This window comes from Callithrix jacchus, chromosome 5 (assembly GCF_049354715.1).
Source record: "Callithrix jacchus isolate 240 chromosome 5, calJac240_pri, whole genome shotgun sequence".
NCBI lineage: Eukaryota > Metazoa > Chordata > Mammalia > Primates > Cebidae > Callithrix > Callithrix jacchus.
Window position 1 is genome coordinate 27,165,654 of NC_133506.1, and position 13,680 is coordinate 27,179,333.

At 40.2% G+C, this 13,680-nt stretch overlaps 1 protein-coding gene across 8 annotated transcripts in view; it reads left to right on the top strand.

Moving 5' to 3' along the window:
- CFAP61 (cilia and flagella associated protein 61) overlaps positions 1-13,680 on the top strand; it is a 327,205-nt gene that overhangs the window by 126,039 nt on the left and 187,486 nt on the right. For all 8 annotated transcript variants that reach the window (XM_035298462.3, XM_054255275.2, XM_078371503.1 and 5 more), the window contains 2 exons: positions 4,809-4,935; positions 10,385-10,462. In XM_035298462.3, coding sequence (XP_035154353.3) covers positions 4,809-4,935; positions 10,385-10,462 — 205 coding nt within the window. The remainder of the gene's footprint in view (positions 1-4,808; positions 4,936-10,384; positions 10,463-13,680) is intronic.

Below are 13,680 nucleotides of genomic sequence, written 5' to 3' on the forward strand. Positions count from 1 at the left end.
GCAAACCTGATAGACATTTACAGAACTCTCCACCCCAAATCCACGGAATATACATTCTTCTCAGCACCACATCACACCTACTCTAAAATTGACCACATAATTGGAAGTAAATCACTCCTCAGCAAATACAAAAAATGGAAATCATAACACACAGTCTCTCAGACCACAGTGCAATCAAGTTAGAACTCAGAATTCAGAAACTAACTCAGAACCACACAGCTTCATGGAAACTGAACAACTGGCTCTTGAATGTTGACTGGATAAATAATGAAATGAAGGCAGAAATAAAGAAGTTCTTTGAAACCAAGGAGAACAAAGACACAGCATACCAGAATCTCTGGGACACATTTAAAGCAGTCTCTAGAGGAAAATATATAGCAATAAGTGCCCACATGAGAAGAGTGCAGAGATGCAAAATTTTGGATCTCTAAATTGAAAGAGCTAGAGGAGCAAGATCAATAAAACTCAAAACCTAGCAGAAGACAAGAAGTAACTTAAGATCACAGCAGCACTGAAGGAGATAGAGACACGGAAAACCCTTCAAAAAAATCGATAAATCCAAGAGCTGGTTTTTCAAAAAGATCAATAAAATAGACAACAAGCTGGATTGGTTTAAAAAATATATAACCAAATAGATGCAATAAAAAACGATAAAGTGGAAATCACCATAGATCCCACAGAAATTCAAACCATCATCAGAGAATATTACAAACAATTCTATGCACATAAACTAGTAAACCTGGAAGAAATGGATAAATTCCTGGACACTTGCATCCTCCCAAGCCTAAACCAGGAAGAAGTCGAAATCATGAATAGACCAATAACAAGATCTGAAGTCGAGGCAGCAATTAAGAGCCTACCACACAAAAAGAGCCTGGGTCCAGATGGATTCACAGCTGAATTCTACCAGACACATAAAGAGGAACTGTTACCATACCTTCTGTAACTATTCCAAATGATGCAAAAAGAGGGAATTGTTCCCAAATCATTTTATGAGACCGACATCATCCTGATACCAAAACCCGGCAGAGACTCAACAAGAAAAGAAAACTTCAGGCCAATATCCATGATGAACATAGATGCAAAAATCTTCAATAAAATACTGGCAAGCCGATTGCAACAGCACATCAAAAAGCTTATCCACCATGATCAAGTAGGATTCATCCCGGGGATACAAGGCTGGTTCAACATATGCAAGTCTATAAACTTAATTCACCATGTAAACAGAACCAAAACCAAAAACCACATGATTATCTCAATTGATGCAGAGAAGGCCTTTGACAAAATTCAACAGCCCTATATGCTAAAAACCCTCAATAAACTCAGTATTGACGGAATGTATCTCAAAATAATAAAAGCGATTTATGACAAACCCACAGCCAATATCATACTGAATGGGCGAAAACTGGAAGCATTCCCTTTGAAATCTGTCACTAGACAAGGATACCCTCTCTCACCACTCCTATTCAATATGGTACTGGAAGTCCTAGCCAGAGCAGTCAGGCAAGAAAAAGAAATAAAGGGTATTTAAATAGGAAAGGAGGAAGCCAAATTGTCTCTATTTGCAGACGACATGATAGTATATCTAGAAGACCTCATTGTCTCAGCCCAAAATCTCCTGAAACTGATAAGCAACTTCAGCAAAGTCTCAGGATACAAAATCAATGTGCAAAAATCACAAGCATTCCTATACACCAATAACAGACTTAAAGAGAGCCAAATCAAGAACGAACTGCCATTCACAATTGCTACAAAGAGAATAAAATACCTAGGAATACAACTAACAAGGAATGTAAGGGACCTCTTCAAGGAGAACTACAAACCACTGCTCAATGAAGTAAGAGAGGACACAAAGAGATGGAGAATCATTCCATGTTCATGGCTAGGAAGCATCAATATCGTGAAAATGGCCATACTGCCCAAAGTAATTTACAGACTCAATGCTATCCCCATCAAGCTACCAATGACCTTCTTCACAGAACTGGAAAAAACCACCTTAAACTTCATATGGACCCAAAAGAGAGCCAGCATAGTGAAGTCAATTCTAAGAAAAAAGAACACAGCAGGCGGCATCACACTACTGGACTTCAAACTATACTACAAGGCTACAGTAATCAAAACATCATGGTACTAGCACCGAAATAGAGATATAGACCAATGGAACAGAACAGAGGCATCGGAGGCAACACAACATATCTACAATCATACAATCTTTGATAAACCTGACAAAAGCAATGGGGAAAGGATTCCCTGTTTAATAAATGGTGTTGTGAAAACTGGCTAGCTATGTGCAGAAAGCAGAAACTGGACCCCTTCATGACACCTTACACTAAAATTAACTCCAGATGGATTAAAGACTTAAACATAAGACCTAACACCGTAAAAACCATAGAGGAGAATCTAGGCAAAACCATTCAGGACATAGGAGTAGGCAAGTACTTCATGAACAAAACACCAAAAGCATTGGCAACAAAAGCCAAAATAGACATATGGGACCTAATCAAACTCCACAGCTTCTGCACGGCAAAAGAAACAGTCATTAGCGTGAATCGGCAACTAACAGAATGGGAAAATTTTTTGCAGTTTACCCATGTGACAAAGGGCTGATATCCAGAATTTACAAAGAACTCAAACAGATTTACAAGAAAAAAACAAACAAGCCCATTCAAAAGTGGGCAAAGGATATGAACAGACACTTTACAAAAGAAGACATACATGAGGCCAACAAACATATGAAAAAATGCTCATCATCACTGGTCATTAGAGAAATGCAGATCAAAACTACATTGAGATATCATCTCACACCAGTTAGAATGGCGATCATTAAAAAATCTGGAGACAGAAGGTACTGGAGAGGATGTGGAGAAATAGGAACACTTTTACACTGCTGGTGGGAGTGTAAATTAGTTCAACCATTGTAGAAGACAGTGTGGTGATTCCTCAAGGCCTTAGAAATAGAAATTCCATTTTACCCAGCAATCCCATTACTGGGTATATACACAAAGGACTATAAATCGTCATACTATCAGGACACATGCACACGAATGTTCACTGCAGCACTGTTTACAATAGCAAAGACCTGGAGTCAACCCAAATGCCCATCAATGATAGACTAGACAGGGAAAATGTGGCACATATACACCATGGACTATTATGCAGCAATAAAAAACGATGAGTTGGTGTCCTTTGTAGGGACATGGAGGAACCTGGAGAAGATCATTCTCAGCAAACTGACACAAGAACAGAAAATGAAATACCGCATGTTCTCACTCATAGGCGGGTGTTGAACAATGAGAACACATGGACACAGGGAGGGGAGCACTACACACTGGGTCTGTTGGGGGGAATAGGGGAGGGACAGCAGGGGGTGGGGAGTTGGGGAGAGATAGCATGGGGAGAAATGCCAGATAGAGGTGAAGGGGAGGAAGGCAGCAAATCACACTGCCACATGTGTACCTATGCAACTATCTTGTATGTTCTTTACATGTACCCCAAAACCTAAAATGCAATAAAAAAATGCTCATAAACATTGTTAAGATGGTATTAACTGTTCACGTTTTTACCAGTTAATTATAGATATTGGTCTTTGCAAATATGATGCTTTGTAATATGGAAGCATGTATTGCAGTTTAAGTACAGATATTCACTACAGTCAAAAGTTGAGTAGATTAGGATATTGTATCACCATGAGGCATTGTCATTGTCATTTATGTCATTGTCATTGAATAGCATTGAATGGTATTGTCATTGAATGGCATTGTCATTTATGTCATTGTCATAAATATCCTAGCAACTGAAGAGAATTCACTACAAGGGCAGCTACATGATATATAGGACCCAATACAAAATGAAAATATGAAGCTCTGGTCTAGGATAGGGCAGTCAGTCTTTCCTTCCCATGAGCTCCAACCCATGGCAAACAGGCATCCCGAGAGCCTGCAACCTCTGCACCAGGATGCACTAAACACCTGGGTGGGGAATGGGTAGGAGGTCCACACTGAGCTGCCAGCCGAACACGCCATGGCACTACCTGCCCAGGGTGGGGACAGCCACCCCCTTGGTCTGACCAGAGACTCCATGGGTTATGTACCTGACTCATGAGCCTCTCTGTACCCTTGTCTAGGAACCTCACTGGGTGTTGGCTGAACAGAAGCTTCCCCAACCAATGCAACCAAAGTCACTCCTGGCAGAAGGAGGAGGCAGCCTTTGTGAGGCAGGAATGGGGAGGCTCTCTAGGGCCCAGGATGCCTGGGGCAGGGAACGGGTGGGAGAAAACCATCATGGAGAGACCGTAGGGAGTACATGTGTGCAGAGGCTCCCAGGCGCCTGATATGCTCCATTGTATCACTCAACTTCACTTAAAAACATGAAGTCAAAGATAAAATTATTAGGAATTTTTGAACAGTGGCCTCAGGGCAAAAAATTCTGAGTGTGAGACTCTAAAAGCTCACAGCCCTGGGCCATTTTCTGGGTCCCACGCTCACGAAGCCAGCTCTGGTGCAATGTGACTTCTTCCTAACATAATTAAAAAATTTGAAGGACTTTGACTCTGTATATGAAATAAGGCATAGTGCTATTTTAAATTAAATGTATTTAAAATATCTCTGTGTTGTCTTTGGTGAATGGCATTATCAGTGTTATTTACCTTATTCTTCACACTTTTTTGTGTCTCAGGTTTCTATAATGACATGAGTTACTTTTATAATTACTGTTTTATCTAAGTGTGATATGTTACAATTCTGTCTCCATTGGGGGGGGAATACGTATTTAGTACTTTAACTTAAAAATATATTCCTCTCCTTATCCAGGTCCATTAATATAAGATTTGCCACTCTCTCGGATACTCCTGGTGTGGAAAATCTTGTCAGCACCCTCATGTTGAATAAAAACATATTGGAGGACTTAGCCCATTACAACAAGGCTCACAAAGCCCCTGTAAGTAGCCGACGTGACCAGACCTCAGGATATGGGGCCATTATGATGACTCATGTAGATTCAGTCCTGAAGCTTCCTTGGATCTGAGTTGGAAAATCATATGGCGGCAGGCAGTGGAAGTAGAGTTAGAATATGGGAGCAAGAAGAGAAAACCATGGAGACTGGAGCTTAGGGAAGTGAGACCGTTCTCACTGGGAACCCCCCCAGAGGGATCTGATACCCTAAATCCTTATGGAGATAGAAAATTTGGACTTGATACAGACAATCTTTCAAAATGAGACAGATCCTAGTCTTTGGGATAGGAAGATACAGTATGACCGTGGTTAGGAAAGGGGAGCTTAGGAATCCTTGGGTATCTGGTGCCCACCTCAGCGGCACTGGGTACCAGATTGAGGGTAGTTGGACCCTATTTGAGCCTATTGGACGATGAGTCTGACCAGACCCTTTTGTTGAGTTGGCTGCATCCCCCAGGATTGCATGGGCTGGGAAAGACCCTGCATGATAAATGTTGGATTCTCTTTCTAGTGTAGTAACGTGTGTGTGCTGTGGCAAGAGTAGGGTTGTGGCAGTCTGTAGGTTAACACTGCTATCTTAAGAGCCATGCCAGTTAATCTAACTACACATGCAAAGATGCAGATAGTTACAGAATATTGTGCATCGTCACTTTTTTGATACATTTTATTTTGGAAAAAAAAATTACTGGAGTATAACCAATGAACGGTGTGATCAATTTCACAATTTGCCTACACCATGTAACCAGTGCATGTTTTAAGAAACAGCCTAACCACAGCCTGCCGGAAGTCCCCCAATGCCTCTACTAGGCCTTTCCCTAAGTTAAACCCACCTTGACTTCTAAGATCAGAGATTGGCTATGCCTAGTGTTGAACTCTGCATAAATGGAATCATACAGTTTGTTTTCTGATATCAAGTTTCTTTTGCTCAGCAATATGTTTGTAAGAGTTATCCATATTATAACATGAAGTATTTCATGGCGTGAATATACCACCATTTATTTCTTCATTCTACTATTGAGGTCATTTGGGGAATTCCAGTTACTGGGTCTTTTGGAAAAAAACCTTTTAGTAAATTTGTAAGTCATCAGGAGGGAGACACCAAACACCTAAACATAATGAAGTATACAGAAATGTTTACTCTTTATAAAGGCATCAAACCAAACTAAAGTGAAACTTCCCTTCAGCACATGGTTTTTGCTTTGATTTGTCTTGGACTCTTTGTTTCTTCATTTTTTGCTTCTTCCCTCATGGCCCCTCTAAGTGGTATGAGCTTGAGTCCAGGTTCTCAAAGTGTTGTCTACGGAACCTTGGGGGTCTCTGAAACATGAATTTTCTGGGGGTCTGCAAGGTAAAAACTGTTTTATTCATATTTCACTATATTGAGATCTGTACTTATGATGCAAAAGCAATGGTGGGTGAAGCTGATGCCAAGCAGAGTGGCTCAAGGCAGTGGCAGCAAACGCCCTAGTGGTCCTGGTGTCTTTACCATGATCCCAGCAACTACAGAGAGAGCGAACCACAGTGGAATATCCCTGCACACCTCTCAGAATGACTAAAACAAAAAGTAGTGATGCACTAGCCACTAAATGCTGACGAGGACATGGAGAAACCGGGTCTCTAGTGTTGCTGGTGGGAATGTAGAATGGTGTGACCACTCTGGAAAACATTTTGGATGTTTATTTTTATTTATTTATTTTGAGATGGAGTCTGGCTCTTGTTGCCCAGACTGTAGTGCAATGGCGTGATCTCACCTCACTGCAACCTCCGCCTCCTGGATTCAATCAATTCTCCTGCCTCAGCCTCCTGAGTAGCTGGAATTACAGGTGCCCACCTGTAATTTCTGTATTTTTAGTAGAGATGAGGTTTCACCACATTGGCCAGGCTGGTCTCAAACTCCTGGCCTCATGTGATCTGCCTGCCTCATCTTCCCAAAGTGCTGGGATTACAGACGTGAGCCATCAAACCTGGCTTGGCCGTTTATTTAAAAACTAAAACTGCAACCATCTTATGGCCTAACCATTGCATGTGTGGGCATTTGATCCAGAGAAATGAAGATTTTACACTAATGTTCATAATAGCATCTGTTTGTTCAACAGATGAAGGTTAAACTGTGGCACATCATGTCATGGAATACATGACAATGAAAGGAATGAACTCTTGATACGTGCATCAGTTTGCACAAATCTCCAGAGACTTATACTGAGTAGGGAAAAAAAAGCCAACCCCTACAGATTGTATCCTCTAGAGTTCCATTTATAAGACACTTTGAAGTGACAAGATTTTAGAAATGGAGAACAGGTTATTTGATGCCAGGGATTAAGGATGTGGGGAGGGTGGGGGAGAGAGGGGGAAACTCAGAGGATTTTGTAATATTAGAACTGTGTATTCTGTCTGTGGTGGTGGATGCATAAAACTATAGAGGGGATGAAATTGTGAAACTTCATACACCACACACATACACACACACACAATTTTATCAATGTCAGTTTCCCGCTTGTAGTATTATACTATGATTTTGCAAAATATTATCGTTAGGGGATACTGAACAAAGTGCACAAGAAATTTGTTTTATTTATTACACTGCATGTAAATCTACAAGTATGTCAATTAAAGAAAAAGAAAATGAAAAGCCAGTTTTGCTAAGGAGTATCCTTGAAGAAGCAGTAAAATTATCAACTTTATTAAATCTCAACCCTGAGACCAGGTGTGGTGGGTCACATCTGAAATCCTAGCACTCTGAAAGTCCGAGGCGGTTCTTGAAGCCAGGATTTCAAGACCCGCCTGGGTAACATGGTGTAACCTCATCTCTACTAAAAATATGAAAATTAGCCGAGCATGGTGGGGCACACCTGTAGTCCCAGCTGCTTGGGAGACTGAGGCACAAGAATTGCTTGAACCCAGCAAGTGGAGGTTGCAATGAGCAGAGACAGCGCCACCGCATTCCAACCCGATTGACAGAGCAATACGCTGTCTCCCTGCAACCAAAAAAAAAAAATACTCCACCCTTAGCATTCTGTGTGGCAGCATGAGAAGTGCACATGAAGCACTTCTGCAGTGTCCTGAAGCATGTTGGTTATTTCAGGGAAAAACATTTCTGCCATTATTTTGAGTTGCATGTGGAACCAGCCACCATTTTCATGGAACACCACTTTTACTTGAAAGAACAGCTGGCAGACAAAATAAGGTTTTCTGGACTTGGATAGTTGGCAGACTTTTTCTTAAAAATAAATGAGGTAGAGCCTGTCACTCCAAGAAAACAACTGCTAGCATTTGTCCTTTCTGGTGAAATCCAAGCTTTTAAGGAAAAAAAATACATTTTAAGGAAACCAATAGCTGCCATCATGAGCTTGGCCCCTTCCCAAAACTTAAATAATGTTTTCTGATGAGACTGGTGGTGATATTAACAAATTTGGTGTTTTGATATTTTCTAATAGAATGGGTCAACACTTGCCATTTTGGGAGGCCAAGCCAGATGGATAACTTGAGGTCAGGAGTTGGAGACCAGGCTGGCGAACATGGGAAAACCTGTCTCTACTGAAAATACAAAAATTAGCTAGGCATGGTGGTGCATGCCTGCAATCTCCACTACTCAGGAGGGTGAGGCAGGAGAATTGCTTGAACTCAGGAGGTGGAGGTTGCGGTGAGCCGAGATCACGCCATTGCACTCTAGCCTGGGTAACAAGAGCAAAACTGTCTCAAAAAAAAAAAAAAAAATAGAATAGGTCAACACTTTGAAAGTATGCATAGCATTGTGAGCCACTCTTTTCTAGGTACACAATGCACGCTGTTATAAAAGCATGCTTAAGTAAAATATTCACTCATAGGGCAAAATAGACTGGTGAATATTAATACTGTATTAGTATATAAAAAGTTCAGTGATACAGTTTTTAGATTCCACATTGCAATGCATCTTTAAAATGCTACCACTTGTTGACTTTTGGTGGAGCATCAAAGAAGAATACCCACAATTGTCTGAAAAGATAATTTAAATATTTCTCCTTTTTCCAGCTACATATGACTGGGGAGTCAGATTTTTTTCATATATTTCAACCAAAACAGCATATTGGAAGAGAGTGCATGCAGAAGCAGACACGAGAATCCAGCTGTCTTCTATTAAGCCAGACATTAAAGAGATTTGCAAAAATATAAAATAATGCCTTTGGGAGACCAGGATGGGCAGATCACCCGATGTCAGGAGTTTGAGACCACCCTGGCCAACATGGTGAAACCCCATCTCTACTAAAAATATGAAAATTAGCTGGGCATGGTCGTGGGTGCCAGTAATCCAGCTACTGGGGAGGCTGAGGCAGGAGAATTACTTGAACCCAGAGAGGCAGAGGTTGCAGTGAGCTGAGATCACACCACTGCCCTCAACCCTGGGCAACAGAGTAAGATGCCATCTCAAATAAATAAAAAAAATAAAATAATGCCATTCTTGACTTATTTTTTTGGAAAAAATAATTTTTTATAGTAAGATGCCATCTCAAATAAATATAATTTTTTATAGTAAGACACCATCTCAAATAAATAAAATAATGCAATTCTTGACATATTTTTTGGGAAAACATAATTATTTTTCATGAAAAATAATTATATTAACATGCAATGTATTATTTTAAAATGAATTAGTAAACAAGTTTAAATTTTGTTTTAATTAATAAAACCAAAATTAATAAGTGTATGCAAATTTTTTTCAGTTTTAATTTCTAATACAGAAAACACTGATTGATATTCACATGTAAACCAGAACTCTCTGGATTTGTCTGTGCACAGGGGTCATGCGATTATAAAATTAGAGCACCATTGATGTAGAGCTCAAGAAAACAGATATTGAATAAAAGGGCCTGGGATTTGAATGTTAGCTCCATTGCTTACTAGCTGGAGATCTTGGCCCGTTCACCACGCATGCCTTGTTTTCTCATAAATGAATATAATAATATCACGGCCGGGCGCAGTGGCTCATGCCTGTGATCCTAACACTTTAGGAGGCTGAGGCAGGCAGATCACCTGAGGCCAGGAGTTCGAGACCAGCCTGGCCAACATGGTGAAACCCTGTCTACTAAAAATACAAAAAATTAGCAGGGCATGGTGGTGGTTGCCTGTAATCCCAGCTACTAGGGAGGCTGAGGCAGAAGAATCACTTGAACCCAGGAACCGGAGGCTGCAGTGAGCCAAGATCATGCCATTACACTCCAGCCTGGGCGACAACAGTGAAACTCCATCTCAAATGATAATAATAATATCTCATAGAGTTGGTGTGAGGACCAGTGGACACAGGGAGGGCATTTAACTTGCTACCTGACCCAAAGTAAGAGTTGATAGATATTTGTTCTATTGTTGTTATGTGAATGTGGTTAAGACCCACTGTTGCCTGCTTACAAATACATTCATAGCTATATTTTTAAGGGTCTTAAAATATATGCTTCTATTTTCAGGATGGAACACTGCTGCAGGCATTTGTAGCTGAAGTTGCAGAACAAATAGTTGGTATTGCAGTGATCACAAATGAAATGGTAAATTGTGAAGTGGATATTAATTTCTTTGATTGTACCTTGTTATATCATGAATTAGCCCACAGTGCCCCTTCTGGAGTTCTATTTTTACTTATTCAATGTGAATGCCTCCTTTTTCTGATGGATATCATCATCATCTGCCTCTATCCCACTTAGAGGACTTGCAATTCTCCATTTTTTTGCAGTTCAAAATATTTAATATATTACAAAGAATACATGTAAACGTTCTCACCCTAAAAACTCAGTTTCTTTCCACCGCCTATGTATTTATTAAGCTATTCCACTGCTCCCCCCAAAGTATTACTACTGTAGTGATACATTTATCCCTTCCAGCATTCTTCTTTGCACTTTATTACATCTATTATGTGTATGTGTGTGTGTGTCAAGTGGAGATGTCATTTTATTTTTTCCCAGTGCACAGCCAGCTATTTCAAAGCATTTATTACTGAATAGTCCATTCTTTCTTTTTTGGTTTTAAAATGCTGTTTTTACATTTATTAATTTTCTGTATGCCTATGTCTATTTTTAAGCTCTGTCCTGTTCCATGGATTTATCTGTTGATACCTATTGCATTATCATGTGCTTTTATATCTACTGCAGGAGTGTTTTCTCATTTGGTGTCTTCCATTGTTTTTTATTTCTTGACTATTTCCTCTTGCAAACCTTGTAATATTTATTATTAATATAGTTTTACCTATGCGTGGATTCTACAGAACAATATAGGCAGACCTGACATTAAAATATAGAGCCTTCCCTGATGGGATCGGGGATCATGGTCTTCTATGTTGTTGTTGTTTTTGAAGTTTTTGGGTTCCTCAGAAATGTTTTGTGGCTTCTTTCATGGGTTTTCTTTGCATCATAATTTTTCTGTATGAGTTTTCGTTTGTCCTGTGGGTCCACTCTCCACCCTTCTCCACCCTGTCTGTCCCAGGGAGCCTGACTGACGGGCATAGTATTATGGATGCCTTTTCCTTGGCTTCCTGTTGGGTTTGGTGGATGGAGAGCCCTGACAGAAAGAGGAGGGGACAGTTACGTCAGGTGCCTCGGCTGGCTGATCTCCACTGAGTTCCCTGACCTTTCAAGACAACCTCTTCATGATGCTCTCCTTCTGGATTCCCGTAACCAGCCCTCCTCCCATGCCACCCTCTTAGGGTGGGAATAGCTTGCAGTTGCTTCTGCACAGTCCCTACTAGTCTCCTTACACCTGTCCCATCCTTGTAAATATTCCCTCTGCTAAAGCCCCCTCCAATTATCCTAATTTGAACATACCATCTGTTTCCTGCTGAGACCCTGACCTGACAGTTCTAGACATCGATCATTTATTTCTACGTGTTTTGTGACTTCTCTTGGTATTCTGAATACAGACTTTTCCTCATATTTTCTAAATGTTTGTCTTGTATATGGGAAAACTACTAGTGTTTGTATTTTGATCTTGTGTTCAGTCACCTTTCTGAAATTTCTCTGACCTTAGAGAGTTTTTCAGCTGATTCTCTCTCCTGCTGCAGCATCACTTCCACCTATGCTGCTGGTCAGAGCAGTTCGAGGGCACACTCACACTCAAGGGGTAGAGGTGGACTTCTCTCGATGAGAGTGTGGCAGAGTCACTGCAGAAGAGCATGAGGGATGTGAAATGACAGGTACTGTCTTGGTCGTCTTCTTAGGATTCTTTGGATAAGAGAATCTGCTCTACCTTCCTTTTTAGTATTTATATCTTTAGTCTTTTTCCAGTTTTAGTGTATGGATAGAACAACATTGAGTAGTAGTGTTAATAATAGCTGCTTTTCTGGTGTTCTTGATTTTAATGGAATGATTCTATACTTTCCTCCATTTAGCATAATAGTTGCTCTAAGTTTCTGATAGATATCCCTTATCAAGTAAGGGAAATGTTCTTCTTTTTCTATCTTATTAAAAGTTTTGGCCTGGCACAATGGCTCATGTCTGTAATCCCAGTACTTTGGGAGACCAAGGCAGGCAGAGCACCTAAGGTTGGGAGTTCAAGACCAGCCTAACCAACATGGAGAAATCCTGTCTCCACTAAAAAAACAAAAAAATAGCCAGACTTGGTGGTATATGCCTGTAATCCCAGCTACTTGGGAGGCTGAGGCAGGAGAATCGCTTGAACCTCAAAGGCAAAGAGTGTGGTGAGCCTAGATCACACCATTGCACTCCAGCCTAGGCAACAAGAGTGAAAATCTATCTCAAAAAAAAAAGTTCTTATTATGAATGAGTGTTGAATTTTATCAAATGTGTTTTTGACATTAAGTTGTTCCCATGGCTTTATTTTTTTTAATATTTTACACACTTTCCTTTTTTTAGATTTATTCCTCTTTTGATCCAATAATTCTTGGAGTTAGTTATTCTTTTAGAGATGGTGTTGGGTAGTAGGGTCCCTGAGTTCACACAGATATGAGAAGTTTTCATTGGTCCTCATTTTGTGTACTCATTTGGCTGTGTGTAGAATTCTCATTTGAATTCTATCTTTTTTTTTTTTTTCTGGAAATGGAGTTTCACTCTGTCACCCGGGCTGGAGTGCAGTGATGCAATCTCACCTCACTGCAGCCTCCACCTCCTGGGTTCAAGTTATTCTCCGACCTCAGCCTCCTGTAGCTGGGATTACAGGCATGTGCCACCACACCCGGCTAATTTTTATATTTTTAGTAGAGATGGGGTTTCACCATATTGGCCAGGCTGGTCTCGAACTCTTGACCTCAGGTGATCTGCCCCACTTGGCCTCCCAAAGTGCTGGGTTTACAGGCATGAGCCACCTGCTCCCAGCCTCATTCTAATTATTTCTCATCAGAATGATGAAATTTGCCCTCTCATTGTCTTCCAGTATCCAATGTTGTTGATAAAAGTAATCTGATACCAGCCTGATTCTTGATCCTTTATAAATAAATGTGTGTTTGCTCTCTTTCTTGAGAATTAAATTTTCTTTTTACCTTTGGAATTCTGAAATTCTGCCAAGAAGTATTTTCTGTCTCTTTTGGCACTTTTTATTCTATGAGTTCATTAATTATTTCTTCCACTCCATTCTCTCCATTCTCCTTTTCTTAAATTATTTTTTAGGTGGATAGTCGATGTTTTGAATTGATTCTTCAGTGTCTTCAAAATGTTACATTTTACTCATCATTTTAGATTTCCTCAGTTTGGTCTTCCAAAGCTCTAATTCTTCAGCTGTGTTTATTTTATTACCCAAGTGTTCTATTGGAATCTTTATT